This window comes from Hypomesus nipponensis, chromosome 14 (assembly GCF_054491055.1).
Source record: "Hypomesus nipponensis isolate SF chromosome 14, ASM5449105v1, whole genome shotgun sequence".
In the NCBI taxonomy this organism is placed as follows: domain Eukaryota; kingdom Metazoa; phylum Chordata; class Actinopteri; order Osmeriformes; family Osmeridae; genus Hypomesus; species Hypomesus nipponensis.
In genome coordinates, this window is record NC_140374.1 from 19,683,115 (window position 1) to 19,698,492 (window position 15,378).

Sequence of the window (15,378 nt, forward strand, 5' to 3'; positions counted from 1 at the left end):
AGTGACACAGGGGGGAGGACAGTGACACAGGGGGAGGACAGTGACACAGGGGGGAGGACAGTGACACAGGGTGAGGACAGTGACACAGGGTGAGGACAGTGACACAGGGGGGAGGACAGTGACACAGGGGGAGGACAGTGACACAGGGGGGAGGACAGTGACACAGGGGGGAGGACAGAGACACAGGGTGAGGACAGTGACACAGGGGGAGGACAGTGACACAGGGGGGAGGACAGAGACACAGGGGGAGGACAGTGACACAGGGGGAGGACAGTGACACAGGGGGGAGGACAGAGACACAGGGTGAGGACAGTGACACAGGGGGAGGACAGTGACACAGGGGGGAGGACAGTGACACAGGGGTGAGGACAGTGACACAGGGGGGAGGACAGTGACACAGGGGTGAGGACAGAGACACAGGGGGGAGGACAGTGACACAGGGGGGAGGACAGGGACACAGTTCATTCGTTCGCGCCAACGACAAGGACGTCATTATGCCTGAACTTCTGGCTTCATTCAAAACAGAATCCAAAACTGGTGCTAAATAAATGCAGTTTTGTCTGATAAAAATATGAAATATTGGCGAACCATTGTAAAACAGCAAGTGCATGTCCAAAAGGAACAAGGTCCTTTGTTCATATTGAATGAGATGTGTGCGTGTGTAAGAATGGGACTGAGAAGAGACAAGAGTTCAAGACCTACACAGTTGTCTTGACATAGGATGGTTAATGGCTTGAGACAGCTGCCTCTCCTTGTGTGTGTGTGTGTGTGTGTGTCCAGGCATGTGTGGGCTGCATGGCTCCAGTGGTCATCCGTCTCAGTACTTGGGAACCTTGGTGTAATCTTCCTGGACAACACTCTTGCAGAGGCACATGGACAGGATCATGCCCAAAAGCTAGGAGGAAGATAACACTGGGTTAGACACACAACATCAGGGCTTACACACACACACACGCACACACACACTTCCAGAACTGGCACAGGAGCAAAGAAATGTGTTTGAGTGTGTGTGTGTGAATGATTGGACTGAACCAGTGCACCCCACCCCCCTGAAACACACCCAACACACACACAGGGCAAAAGGGGAGCTCCTATAATTAGGCTTCCAGGGGCATCCACCCACTTGCTACACCCCTGCTACCACACATGAAAGCTTGTGTGTGGGAAGGAGAGAGAGAGAGATACCTCCACAACTGCCACTCCGACGCAGATTCCAAGAATAACTCCACAGTTCTCCAGGAGCCAGCCTTCCACATTGTGTATGCAGCCCTGGAACGGGGGATGAGAGTGAAGAAAGGAGAGAAAGAAAATGAGGGATAGACAGTGAGGGAGAGGAGAGTAGGAGGGAGGGAGGGAGGGAGGGAGGGAGGGAGGGAGGGAGGGAGGGAGGGAGGGAGGGAGGGAGGGAGGGAGGGAGGGAGGGAGGGAGGGAGGGAGGGGGGGAGAGAGGGAGGGAGGGAGGGAAGGAAGGAAGGAAGGAGAGAGGGATGGAGGGAGGGAGAGAGGGAGGGAGAGAAGTGGAGAGAGGGAGATTAATGGGGGAGCAATTCCAGCCGGACAGAGCAGTGTCTTCTCTAAACACCAACTGTTGTCTTTGGACAGGGCTGCACAGAGGAAGAATAATACAGCCTCGGCCAGGGGGATCCTGAGAGGGGCTCGCCTGAAAACAAACCGAGCAGCGAGCAGGGAGCCATCCGAATATAGGCCTTTGCTCAACACAAACAAGGACTCTGAAGTCTGAAGACAGCAGCTGTCAACAGACACTCGCAGCACATGAGGTGCCCGTCTTTTCACATCCTTACACTGTAGGTGTACCTGGGCCAAATCCCAATGTCTTACCCCTACCTCTTACCCCTAGCCCTTACCCCTAGCCCTTACCCCTAGCCCTTACCCCTAGCCTTTACCCCTAGCCTTTACCCCTACCCTACCTCTTACCCCTAGCCCTTACCCCTAGCCTTTACCCCTAGCCCTTACCCCTAGCCCTTACCCCTAGCCTTTACCCCTAGCCCTTACCCCTAGCCCTTACCCCTAGCCCTTACCCCTAGCCCTTACCCCTAGCCCTTACCCCTAGCCTTTACCCCTAGCCTTTACCCCTAGCCTACCTCTTACCCCTAGCCCTTACCCCTACCCTACCTCTTACCCCTAACCTTTACCCCTACCTCTTAGTCCTACCCTTTACCCCTACCTCTTACCTCTTACACAAATTTAAAACAAATGTAGTTTAATATCAGTACTTGCTTTGGAGAGGGCTAGGGGTAGGGGTAAGGGCTATGGGTAAGGGGTAAGGGGTAGGGGTAAGGGCTAGGGTAAGGGCTGAGGGTAAGGGCTAGGGGTAAGGGCTAGGGGTAAGGGCTAGGGGTAGGGGGTAAGGGCTAGGGGTAAGGGCTAGGGGTAAGGGCTCGATCAGACCCTAACCCTGACAGTACCGTTTGGTAGGTTTGGGGGATGGCGGGGTCTACGATCTAGGTTCTATGTGCGTCTAGGTGTGGTACTGTGAGGTTCTGTACTGCACGTTCTACATTTTGGTGTGAGGTCTAGGGATTGTACTACATGGTCATGGTTTTGTAGGGTCTAGGTTTTGTGGCGCAGGGATACCGTTTGGTAGATGGGCATGTCCTGGGACATGCTCGCACAGCCCTGACTCCTTGATGTCGGTGCCGGGCATGGAGGCGTTCCGGCAGGAGCAAGGGTACAGGATCTGAGAGCTGTTCTTGATCCACACGTTCTCCAACCAGTTAGAAGACTGTGTCCATCCACAGCACTTCATCTGGAGAGGGAAAGAGAGAGAGAGAGGTGGGAGATAGAGAGACAGGAGGGGGAGAGACAGAGAGATGATGAGAGAGAGACAGAAAAAGAGAGAAGGGGTGAGACGGAGAAAGACACAGCGTGAGAAAGAGAAAAGGGGTGTGGAAAATCGTGAAAAAATAGGAAGACAGAGCAAAGGCAATTTTCGACTGTTCAGTTAAATTACAATCATCATTCCTTCGATGCTCTCTGCTGAAAATTGACCATTTTCAAATAGCAAGAATTAATTGCATGGGACAAGGGCTCTTTGGCTGGTGGCTTGCCAGGTCTCTGGATGGAGGGGGCAGGGGCGGGGGAGGGGGCGGGGGCAGGGGAGGGGGCAGGGGCAGGGGAGGGGGCGGGGGAGGGGGCAGGGGAGGGGGCGGGGGCGGGGGCAGGGGCAGGGGAGGGGGCGGGGGCGGGGGCAGGGGCAGGGGAGGGGGCGGGGGCGGGGGCAGGGGCGGGGGCGGGGGCAGGGGCAGGGGAGGGGGCGGGGGAGGGGGCAGGGGAGGGGGCGGGGGCAGGGGAGGGGGCAGGGGCAGGGGAGGGGGCGGGGGAGGGGGCAGGGGAGGGGGCGGGGGCGGGGGCGGGGGCAGGGGCAGGGGAGGGGGCGGGGGCGGGGGCAGGGGCAGGGGAGGGGGCGGGGGACTTGGCTCGAGAGCCTGTCTGAGGCAGGAGAGGAGGGAGAGAAAAGTCAGCACTTCCCTCAGCAGTGTTCCTATCTCGTTATGATCAGTGACCTATGCACTTTTGTAAAGCTCTCTCTTGGAAGTCACTTTGGATAAAAGCATCTGCTAAATGCATACATGTAACGTCAATGTAAATGTTCCAGTACCGCTCCAGTCTTAACAGAGAAATGGAGGCAAAGTCACCCGCGTCAAAGTGTATTTTACCCGGGGACCTCGTAATGAGCAATCCTTTTGAGTGACGCTGTCACCGAACGCCTTGATAAATCAAACCCTTTGGTGTTGTAGACCCACCGTCCTCTGGATGTAGTCCCAGGTCAGCTCCGAGGTCTTGTTCTGGCCCGTGTAGTTGGCCAGCATCCCCTTCATGATGTTGGACATCTCGTTCTTCAGCTGGGGGGACAACAGACAGGAGAGCGACTGAAACCCCACACAGAGCGGCCAAGAGCACGCGGGGCATGATCCTGGGCCAGTGTGTGTGGTTTTACACTGGTGTGTGTGTGCCGTGGAAGTGCCAAGAGGTGGAGTCTCTGCAGGGCACCTCTTAGAGGAGAGGAGAGGAGGAGAGAGGAGAGAAGGGGTCGAGGAGAGGAGGGGAGGGGAGAAGAGGAGAGAGGAGAGGTTGAGGAGGGGAGGGGAGAGGAGGGGTCGAGGAGAGGAGGGGAGAGGAGGAGAGAGGAGGAGAGAGGAGAGGTTGAGGAGGGGAGGGGAGGGGAGAGGAGGGGTCAAGGAGAGGAGGGGAGAGGAGGAGAGGTCGAGGATGGGAGACGAGAGGTCAAGGAGAGGTGGGGAGAGGAGGGGTCAAGGAGAGGAGGAGATAGGAGGGGTCGAGGAGGGGAGAGGAGGGGTCAAGGAGAGGAGGGGTCAAAGAGAGGAGGGGAGAGGTTGAGGAGGGGAGGGGAGAGGAGGGGTCAAAGAGAGGAGGGGAGGAGAGAGGAGGGGAGAGGAGGGGTCAAGGAGAGGAGGGGAGGAGAGAGGAGGGGAGAGGAGGGGTCAAGGAGAAGAGAGGAAAGCAGAGGGGGAGCGAAGCAGAGCAGGGAAGGAGAAGAGAGCAGGAGAGAACCTAACCCTTTTGTAGAAAAAAAAGGTTGTACTCTGCCCTGCCCTGTGGTAAGCCCTAAACACAGGGAACATGTCTGAGCCAAGGACCACGATCATGAACACACCTACACCCGCCAACTATACACACTCCTTCTAAAGGTTAATACAATCCCACACTGCTGTAGTTGCAGTGCTACAGGGACTAGCTGTGTTTGCTAAACTGGAGCCGGACAGAGGGGTGGAGGTGCTCAAACAAAACACTCCTCTTCTCTTTCACAAACACACACGCACACACACACACACCAAAGTCAAAGTCAAAACCAGTTTGCATTTATTAAGCGTGAGTGGATGTGAACGTCAGACTGTTCGGTCTAACCGGAGTCTGAGATCTGCCTGCTCTGTGCTCCTGCCACCTGGAGAGGGCGCTGTGGGCACGTCAGGACCACAGTCCTCCTCCCCCTCCTCTTCAGCAAAATCTTGCCATACCTTTGACGCATATCCGGAATAGTCTCTCTCCCCCCACACCAACACCGGTTGTGGTTGGAAGGGGAAACAGAGAGAGGGGTGTGGGGAGGGGTACAGTACCGTTCCCCTGCTTCCTCCACGCAAGAAACCTCTACCCCCGAGAGCACCTGTTCTCCCACGCATTCAGTTGGCCCCTGTTCTGAGTCACGGCCCACGTTAAACTAGGCTGCTCTGCTGTCAGATCACACCCACACTGCTCCAGGGTGGGGGGGGGGGTCCTCAGAGGCTGCTGTTTGGGAGAGGCAGGCACAGCTGTAGGGGAGGGGGGCATGACCAGCACATCCCAGCTGTGCAGAGAAAGGGGAAATGGGCGATGGGGGTGGCTGAGAACAAGGATTAAATGGGGGGTTGGAGGGTCAAGGGAGAGGTGAGACTGGAGAGGAGCTAGAGGGAGGTTGTGTGCGTTTGTGTGTGGTGTGTGTGTCCGGTGTGTTTGCGCGCGAGCGTAGGGCGTGTATGTGCGGTGTGTGTGCGCGGAGGTCAACTCACCAGGTCTCTCTGGAAATAGATGAGCACGCCTGCTGTCACCTGGGCAACAAGGATGAGCAGGAGGCAGGTGAAGTACTGTGGAGAGCATGAGGAGAACATTATGGGATGGTCACCACGCTGTTGCCGCTCGGCTCAGGCCGCGGCCCACGGTTTGGACATGCACGGTCACCACGGCAACACAGGGTCATCCTACCGCCACACTCTAGAGAAAGTACACCAGAACAGGGCATCTCTCTCCATTTCAGTGAAAATCTTCCTTAATCGTAATCTCCAAAGGGAGGGGGGGGGGGCGGCAACTGTGAGTCGTGTTGACCTTCTCTACCCAGTGTCTGTACATGTCCTTAGTTCCCATGCATAAAGGCGGGGAAGTGGGGGGGGGGGAATCCCCAGACAGAGGGCCTGACAGCTGGTCATTGTCATCAGGGTAATTGGGTCAGCAGAGCTTACAAACACAGCCCCTCTGCAGGTCCCCCGCCCAACGCCCCCCCCCCAGCCCCCCGCCCCAGTCAAGGCACCCCCACGCCATACCCCCAAATCCCCCTGGCTTATCCCTGTAACCCCCTCTTAGTGAATCCACACATGCTAACCTAGGGGACACACACAGAAGGCCGAGGTCAGTGGAGCCCGTGACAATCGGCAGTGAGGCTTAATCCTGACTGTACAGTAATGCAGAACATTGTTCCAGAAAAACAACATTTCGTATCGCCATCTTACAACCATGCCTCGAAGGGGTTTGGTGTTTTTTTGTTGTGAAGGCAGTTGGTTGAGTCACATGCCTGGTTGTAACCACACTGAAAATGTTGCTGGTTGGGGCGCTGGAGGGGGGGGGGGGTTGTTTAGGTGTGTTTTCCGTGTGAGTCGCAGTGGCAAGCTGGGGCGTGCAGGGTGACTCACCAGACCAAGCAGACAACGGATCTCATAGATAGCTCCTATACAGCCCAGGAAGCCCATGACCATGGAGAGAGAGCCCACACCTATCAGGATGTAGGAAGCCACTTTCAGGGTGTTGGAAGACTCCTCTGTAGGAAACACACACACACACACACACACACACAGGAAGAGGTTAACACTCTACTCGCTAATCCAACCACGCATCTCCAGTTGACGTGGTGGTGATGCACATACACAATCCCACACAGCTTGCGCACAGCAGCCTGGCTTCGCAAAGCAGCCTGGTGTGTGGAAACCGATTTAGTCAAAATGGCAGTGTGTATGTTTGATACATACATCAAGGGAGGGGAGGTGAGGGGTTGGGGGGTGGGAAGGTGGGAAGGGGGTGGGAGGGTGGGAGGGTCGGGGGTGGGGGGTTTGGGGCAGTGAGGAGGAAAAAGGAACCAGGGAGAAGAGAATTCAGCCATTTTGCGGCTTTGTGTGTTATCTTTCTTGAAGGAGCTCCAATCAGAGGCTGAGTCTGCTGGGGATGAAGCCAGCCTTCAGGCTCTGTGATCAGGGTCCAGCTCGCCGAGCGCCTGGCCAAGGAGAACCAGAACACCATTCTCACAGTACAGTGGGACAAACCCTGGATACCAGAGTCCCATCTATGCTGCCAACATGGAGATAAATCACCATGTTCCCCTCAAAGGATTGGCTGAGGAAGGAAGCTGGATTCCTTTCATATTCCCATGTCTTCTTCTGCACTGAGTCACTTTGTGACTAATTATTTGCTTGCGGATATATTTTGTGTGTGTACGTTAAAACATTCATAACACCTGTAGTATATAACCTTGAGAGAAAAGCTCTCTCACACACACACACACTTTAGCATTTGTGCCCCTGTTTCGCTTCCTTATATAGCCGTGCTCTACTTTGTCGTACATCCACATGCCCTCGGTCGGAGCGTAATTAAAAGCTGAAGGTCTCTCTGCGGGGCCTCCTCCTCTGGTAAGTACAGAGCTCAGCCCATCCAGAGAGGCTGCATGTGGCTACTGGGGTAGCATTTATAGAGGAGGAACACACGGATCCAGGCTATATCCAGCCCCGTCTCCATCCTAGATTACTGGTACCGGCGGCCACAGGGCCAGGTCTGCAGGCAGGGCTGAGAACCAGCCGAGCCTGGGGAAGATGTCACACGGCTGGACGAGGACGCTCGCTTGGGGCGCCAGGCGCCAGGAGCCTCTCACCGCAAACACAGCTGTCCTCCCAGACAGGTCAGCTGTTTCTGTGACGAGGAACATAACCTCACTGCTCTGCGGAAGTGCAACACACTGATGGTGTTTTGGTGCTTCTGACAACACTTCCCCAAAAAGGTCCAGGTGTCAGACTGCGTGAGCCGGGGCGCTGCAGCGCTGCAGCCGCACAGACACACTTCGGTTTGGGGCAGGCAGCAGCTGTTCGTATCTCCAGCGGTAAATGTTACGACATAGCTTTCTGCTAAAGTCAACATCTGTGGACCTGGTTACTGCACTTACTGCAAGCTTCGCTTTCTTGTACTGTGGCAAGTTTCCAATGTGTGTCTCCACTGTAAATGTTCAAATAGTTCCTCTGGTGGTTTCCACCAGAAATTTCCATTTAAAGAGACAAGAGTGGTGGCCTGTACAACTGTGTCTCAGGGGGGGTGAGCTATGGTTTAAGCCTTGCAAGGCTCACTGTATAAACACACCCAGGGCTGCACATTCAGCCTTTGCAGCGGGACCAAATGAATGCCCATAATGAGATACAGATTCAGACTGTAAACATAGGGCTAAGTGTCAGCAGCGTGAAAGCTGAAATTAAAGCTATGACACGGTTATGACTCGATGGATATATTATTTGCAGTGTTGCTTAGGGTTCAACGCAAGCCAACGTCTAAAATAGTGGAGCGAGAAACAGAAAGGCCCCACAGCGCTTTGGAGCGCACCAATCTCCTTCCCCAAGGCCGTCTCTTGTTTAAACTAAGGGTAAGCTGTGTTTTGGTCAGTGCCGGTGTGATAAACTCGACGTGCGAGGTTGCAATGGTAAACGATCTTACAGTACGACACCGATGGAGAGAACATTTGGTCGAAAGTCGATCCTTTAAACGGACGAGACACTGAAACTATAACATTCTCAAGACCCCCACCCCAGAATAGTCTGGCAGGCAGCTGAAGAGGGCTCTATTAATATAGCCCGTTTAGAATGGAACATGAAAAACACAAAGAGATCCTGTTTTCAGAGAGGCTGTAGAGTAACTTCTGAGGACCTGTAGAGTCAATAAACACACCCGGCTTGCAGCTGTGGTTCTCTGTACTGACCCAGTATGGGGGTAGGCATCCTGGGGCCATAGTGAAGCACTGTCCACCCCCACCCACACACACCCAGGGTGGAGAGGGCTGGAGAAGGAGGGCCGGGGTGACCACAGAGGGGATATCCTCAGGCTAGCAGGCCTGTGGGATCTTAGCTATCTCTGCAGGAGCAGCTGGGTGACGTAAAAACAAAGGTCCAGCCTCCCTCAGGTGATAAAAAGGCGCCATGCTTCGTTCATTGTGTTACGGAACACCATATCAACGCTATGCAGCCTTGGCTTCGTAATGACCTTGGCGTGGGTCCAGTGCAGATAGGGGTGAGGACATCGTACTATGAAATATGGTCTTCGAAGTCCGGGAAACTCGACCAGCTCTGGTCGGTCTTTGTCAAACTCCAGCTCATTATTCAAGCCTGAATGGACATCCCGTCTAAATATAGACTTTGGCTCCGAAGGCAGCCCTCAAGAGAGGGATCTCGCTTTCTGCTACAGTCATTAGATTTGTTGATGGATTACCTACAGGCTAACTAATAATTCCCAAACTGTAAACTTTTTCTCTCCATGAGCCTTGACTCTTTAGCAGTACTATAGAAACTTCCTTTTTGCAACCAGCACTGAGTGAATAACTAAACTTCTGCTTTCGGCAATGCTCCATCTGTGCTGAACACATTGAAATCATTTTGAGGCGAATCAGAAAGATTTATAGTGTTTTCCGTCCAAGACTCCCTGTTCTTCGCATCAGAGTTGGACTGCACTTCCTAATGGAGCGAGGACCACATTTCTTACGTTGCAGAGGGTCAGAACACAGCCATCCTAAGGAAGCTGTTAAAGGCCACTGGGTGGGGTGCGGCAGGAATCAGCGTGTCTGTAATATCATTATCCTCTTATACGTTTCTGCAATGGATCCCCGACAACACACTTGTGTGTGTCAACAACACGTGGGTGTCTGTCATCAGGCAAGTTGGCACATAAGACCACCCTTGCTGTGAGCGACAGTAGAAAGTAGGAAGTGGACTGCTGTGAGGTAAGCTGCTATTCTGTAACACAGGATGAGACGACTTGAGGTGTTGTGATAACTAGGCCGCCGTCTACACAGTTAGTCACCTCCTCCTATGACAGACACTGCCCTCTCTCTCTCTCTCTCTCTCTCTCTCTCCCTCTCCCTCCCTCCCTCCCTCCCTCCCTCCCTCTCTCTCTCTCTCTCTCTCTCTCTCTCTCTCTCTCTCCCTCTCCCTCTCTCTCTCTCTCTCTCTCTCTCTCTCTCTCTCTCTCTCTCTCCCTCTCTCTCTCTCTCTCTCTCTCTTAGAGTGTGTGTGAGTGTTTGACCACAGAGCAGCATTCAAGCGGTTGCAAACCCCGTGGGCTTGCAGTGGGGGTCACAGTTTTGGTTTACTGCTGACATCCCTCTGGTTTTACTGCGCTCTTCCCTTGTGTCTGTGGGAACGAGGCCAGAGAGCTGATACCCACATGAGCTGCAAAGACCGGGGTGTAGGGTTTAGAATTTGACTGTCTCTCCACTGCTGCTGATAGTAACTGGTGCATGGTAGAGGATTCAACATCTGGTTACCACCACAGGATATGGCAGCATAGCATGCTTGTGTGTCTGTGGGTGTGTGTGTGTGTGTGTGCATGTACTTACGTAGCACTGCAATAAAGCTCTGGTTGTCAAGGAGAACCCAGAGCCCGAATCCCATGATCAACGCTCCGAAGATCTACAGAGGAGAGAAACTCTTTAGACCAGTGGAACCCGCTGGAAGTTTCTGTAGGAAACAGTCAGATCAAACGTGCAGCTATTTGGGAGATGTGTGCAGAGGAGAGGAGAGACAAGGCAAGGAAGAAGCCTTCCTCACTCTCCCTCTCTTCCATCTGGAAAACATCAGTTCGTCGTCCCACCCTCCCCTCTCTCTTTCAGTCTTTCTGAGGAGACTGAGAGACGATAGACGATGTGGACCAGGATCAAGAAGCCAACCCTGGTTTGGATGGAAGGGGAGATCTTCCATTCCACTCAGTCTGACCCCCATAACACTGAACAGCTCTGGACGGGGAAACCGGGGCTGTGGGTGGGGGGGTTCTCAGGACCAAGACCGTGGGATCTGGATCTGATCAGGAAGTTCCGGAAAACACTCTGGGCCTTCTCTCAGCGCTGGCCATTTGTAGGAGGGAGTAGTCGTGGGCATGAGAGGGTTTAATGGCTCCGCTGCAGTTCCACTGGGAAGCAAAGCCCAGGACTGGTGTGTAATTTACGGGGGTCTTGTTTGAAGGGTGTTGGTTTGTGAAGGGGGTGGTTGGGTTGTCCAGAGCATGTCAGCAGTCAGTCCTTCCCCCCCCTTAAGGGGTGCTTGTTAGCGCCACGGGAGCCGCGTGGCCCCGCCCCTTCCTCCCCTCTTACGGTCAGCCTCTTCGCGCCACAGACGTTAGCCATTAAAGCCCAGACGAGGAGTGTTCACATCAAACGACTCGCTCGGTTTTACTAGGACTGTCACTGGAAGCGTCTGGACATAATCAGGGAGGGTTGAGGAGGACAGGAAGGCTGTCGAGCCGATTCAAAAAAGCACGTTGGGGTGGGGTTTGATGGGAACTTGGGACACATCTGTGATGCTGTGGTGGATGTGGTAGGTCTGACATGGAACAGGTAGAACCCATCTCCTCTCAAGTGGGGCCCAGCCCTGGCACACTCTAGAAGGCTTCCCTTGATCGTTCCTAACGTGCAGTACCTACTACAAGTCTCAAAAGCTGTTTTGGTTCTACTCCTTTAAATAGCCACTTACTAGTTACTACATGCCAAACAAGAGCATTCACATTGCAAGGGGAAAAAGCATTGGAATTCAGAGGGATATACAGAGGATGCGCCCAGGGATTGGATGTCTGATCACTTACAAAGAAGAGGAGGTTGAAGAGGAACAGGAAGTACTTGGTGGCTGTTATGCACCCGGTCGCCATGGTAACGATTCTAGAAAAGAGAGGGAAACAAAAAATGTTTACTTTGACTTCACGGCAGCTGAAAACTAAATATCATAGAGACAGAAATGGAGAGAGACAAAGATGAAGAGAGACAGACAGAGAAAGAAGCTGTAAGATTGCAGCAATCTTGTTTCCTAGTCAAGCATAACCACCACGTGTGATACATCTAGTCTTGTTCCATGTAGCCTACACATGGAGCCATCAGTCTCCAAAGCTTCCCAGAAAGAGCATTCTGGACCATTCTGGACTCAACCAACCCTCTGGAGGGGGCGGGGGGTGCTCAAAGAGCCAGACTGAGCCATGATCACTGTGGTGGGACCGTGGGGTGGTCATGGTGACTGTGTCTGTGTCTGTGGTGAAGCAAGCAACTGCCGTCACATCACAAATGAACTGGGTTGCACTACGGTGTTTACAGACACAGCAGTGAACCCAGTGAACATGTTAACTTCCATGTTTATGGACTTTCCTAGGCAAATGAAAGGAGCAAAACTGGAACATATGACCCAGTTCATTAAAAAGCTGATGTCATGGCAACATATTGTCAACCCAAAGTTTTTTTTCAGATACAACAAGACAACAAGTTTAGCTTTAATTGGGTTCAGACATTGACACAGAAACAGCAACAGATGTCATAGTGAAACTCACACACACACACACACACACCTATAAACAGCCAAGATCATGAAAAAAGTGTTTCAGAGAGACACCTGCTGCACACTGTCATTAACGGCACCAGAGATTGGTACGTTTGGAAACTCCCTGGCGGGTCTCTTATCCACCAAACCAAAGCAAACACTGGCCGGTTTGTTTTCCAGAAATCTCTGAACCACAAGCAGCCATTTTGGTTATTTGCAGAGTCTGAAAATATTGCATGAGGACAACTCCTCATATGTAGGCTATCGTATGCTAAGCCTCTGCCACAGGGTCCTCTCTGCCAGGCCTCGTTCTCCAGCACACCCCATCCCACCTACTACGATCAAGCTCAAAAAAACATGAGGTTAGTGTCGCCAGCAAGTTGTTAAGTATCTTCAGTGTCAAATGCTACTGTTTTATGTGTGTGTGTGTGTGTGTTTGCGTACATCCTTCACAGCTAAGCCTACTTTCCCCTTGAGAGCCATTACAGGCTCCATTTCCTCCCAGTCTTTCCCCTGTGAGGGCACGGAGCTGAATAAAGCACAGACAGTCATTAATGACTCGTCGGCAAAAGAGAAAGTGATGTGACTTATGGGGCAGGTTCCTCCTACGCTCCTGGAAAGACTGGACTGGAGACTGTGCTGGTACGCACGCGAGCTCAGTGGTTGACTGGTCGTTGCTCTCTACACGACAGAGTGTCTGAGGAGACACACTCAACCCCCGACACTTCAATGTGTTTCCATGGTGATCGTCCATAAAGCATTCATTAAGGCTTGGTTCTAAAGGGCTCATGTGAGGTAGGCCTATGCAATCGCACGCCATGCTGGTTTCAGTTCAAACACCGCATACACTGACCACATACAGTAAGACCTCCCACATATTCTCCTCTTTAACCCCCTTTAACCACTTCAAACACACACGTACTTCAAAAGGCGAAGATAGTACTACAGGCTATGCTCTGTCTTAATATGAGCAGTAAAACCTTCTGCTGTATCAACTGACCTAACAGGTCCTGATATGAAAACATTAGTCCACACAAACACACACACACACACACACACACACAAACACACACACACACACACAGGCATGACCAATAATTATTCAAATGGTCATAGTTATTTATTACCCAGTTATTGAACTGTTCAGACGGGATTGAACTGAATCACAATCCGGAACACAAAGCAGTATCCTCGCCTCTAGTGTTTACAACAGCAGCCCTCGGAGAAAACCCAAACCACGTAGAGTAGCAGTCAGATACACACACAGATCTCATAATCCCCTAAAGCAGATTGTATGAGTGGTCTAGAACTGGGGATTTAACACAGGCTTAGGTAGTTATGAGTTCCACCTACAGTCTGTTTGTTGACTGAAGCCACTTCCTGCCACCAGTTATGAATTGACTGAAGTGTCCTTACTGTAAGTGCTTCTCTGTCAAGGTTTCAATCTGAGAGAAAACAGCGACCATATAGCGTAAGCTACAGTAACAACCAGGCCAGGCTAGGAAGACCACAGGGTAACTATTATTATAAATATAACCCTCGTTATTCAGAAAAACAAAGTGAAAGAAGCCTACAATAGGAGCCGTGGGCTTGATGTTCCCTCCTACAGTATCACACCTCTCATAACAATGGTAAGGGGGCAGTGATTGTGAGTCACATTACTGATACCACAGACCAAGAGTGAATGACTCAATCATTCTGTTGGGAAACTTGAGAAAGGGAAATTAGTTGCCTATGGAAATCTAGTGTTCTTATCTTTACAGGGAACTCCCCCATGCTTCCCAAACCCAGAGTTTGACCGTGACAGACATTTTAGTTGCAGTAAGATTGAAACAGAAAGTGCCTTTATGCCTTTTGGGGGGATGACCATTGGCATGGTGTTGTCAACTGTGGGCACAGGAAAAACAAGCACAAAGTTCTTCAGACAAAGAGGGCCTCACTTGACACACACACACATACACACACACACACATACAAACACACACACACACACGTACATAATGGTGAATGGCAAAAAGAAAACAAGAGTCTTGTCAAAGTCTTGCCAAAACTGACCACTCAGAAACCAATACTTTAAATTTACAGCAAAGCTTGCTTTTCATAGCCCCTAGTCTATGAGCCTTCTCATAAAAAAAGGAGGTATTGCCATGGGGGCTAATTTAACACTCTTTAAGCTAATCCTGTATTGGAAATATTTGTGTTTGGTAAGCACAGACTCTTGCTTGTACTATTCCGTCCATTACATCCTAATGACGTGACCTCTGCCAAATCCTTGGCCCAAAACAGACACCTTTCAGTTAAATATGACCAGACAACACATCTGTGTCCATTACCATGGCACGCAATGAACTCTGTTTAAACAAGGCATCTAACTGCCATTGATATCAACAGCAACACTTTCATGTAAGCAATGAATGCCTCTTGAGATTTTTTCGTCACAAAAACATTTCTTCCTACTTAGGCTACATAGCTAGTAGCAAGTTGTTAAGTGGTCACTCGGCCGGTGTGGTAGTGACAGCTGGTTGTGCTGGCAAGCACAGGAAGCCAATAACGAATTAAGTACACATACATATCTCAATTCTACAACGAGTATGACAGCTGAAGTGAAATCTCACTGAGACACTGATTCCATGAAAAATGTGTTCCAGACACCAAGAAGAACAGTAAGACATGCGTTTACTCGAGGATTTGCCTAGCATAAAGTCGATGTAAAAGTTCTGATATGCCTCATTGAAAGCGTTTCGAAACGAAACCTGGCGTTAACTTCTTCACATATAAACTTTACAACCATGACACATTGGCGGCCCCGATACATTATACTTACATTTATGTAAAAAACGGAGAACCGTTAGAAGATGGACTGCTGCCTGCCTACCCGTCCCGTTGGCGTTGTGCGTGTGTGAAACTGTGAAGGCTGTACATGTAAATGATTTGGGCAGAGGTTCGTCCCAGAACCCCACCATGCGGTAGACATGAGTTAGTTCATTAACTCTTTCGTGTCTAGACGGTCCCTATAACCTCCATTATAAGTGCACACTCATTTAGGGAACGGTTTTGT

At 51.7% G+C, this 15,378-nt stretch overlaps 1 protein-coding gene across 1 annotated transcript; it reads right to left on the minus strand.

Moving 5' to 3' along the window:
• Positions 1 to 735: 735 nt before the first annotated feature.
• Positions 736 to 15,354, minus strand: cd82b (CD82 molecule b). Its single transcript, XM_084672601.1, is given in 10 exon segments — positions 736 to 895; positions 1,186 to 1,269; positions 2,596 to 2,626; positions 2,628 to 2,767; positions 3,765 to 3,863; positions 5,526 to 5,600; positions 6,420 to 6,544; positions 10,364 to 10,436; positions 11,602 to 11,674; positions 15,145 to 15,354. Coding segments are annotated over 9 exon segments (768 nt in total). The 5' UTR covers positions 11,665 to 11,674; positions 15,145 to 15,354; the 3' UTR covers positions 736 to 817.
• Positions 15,355 to 15,378: the final 24 nt, after the last annotated feature.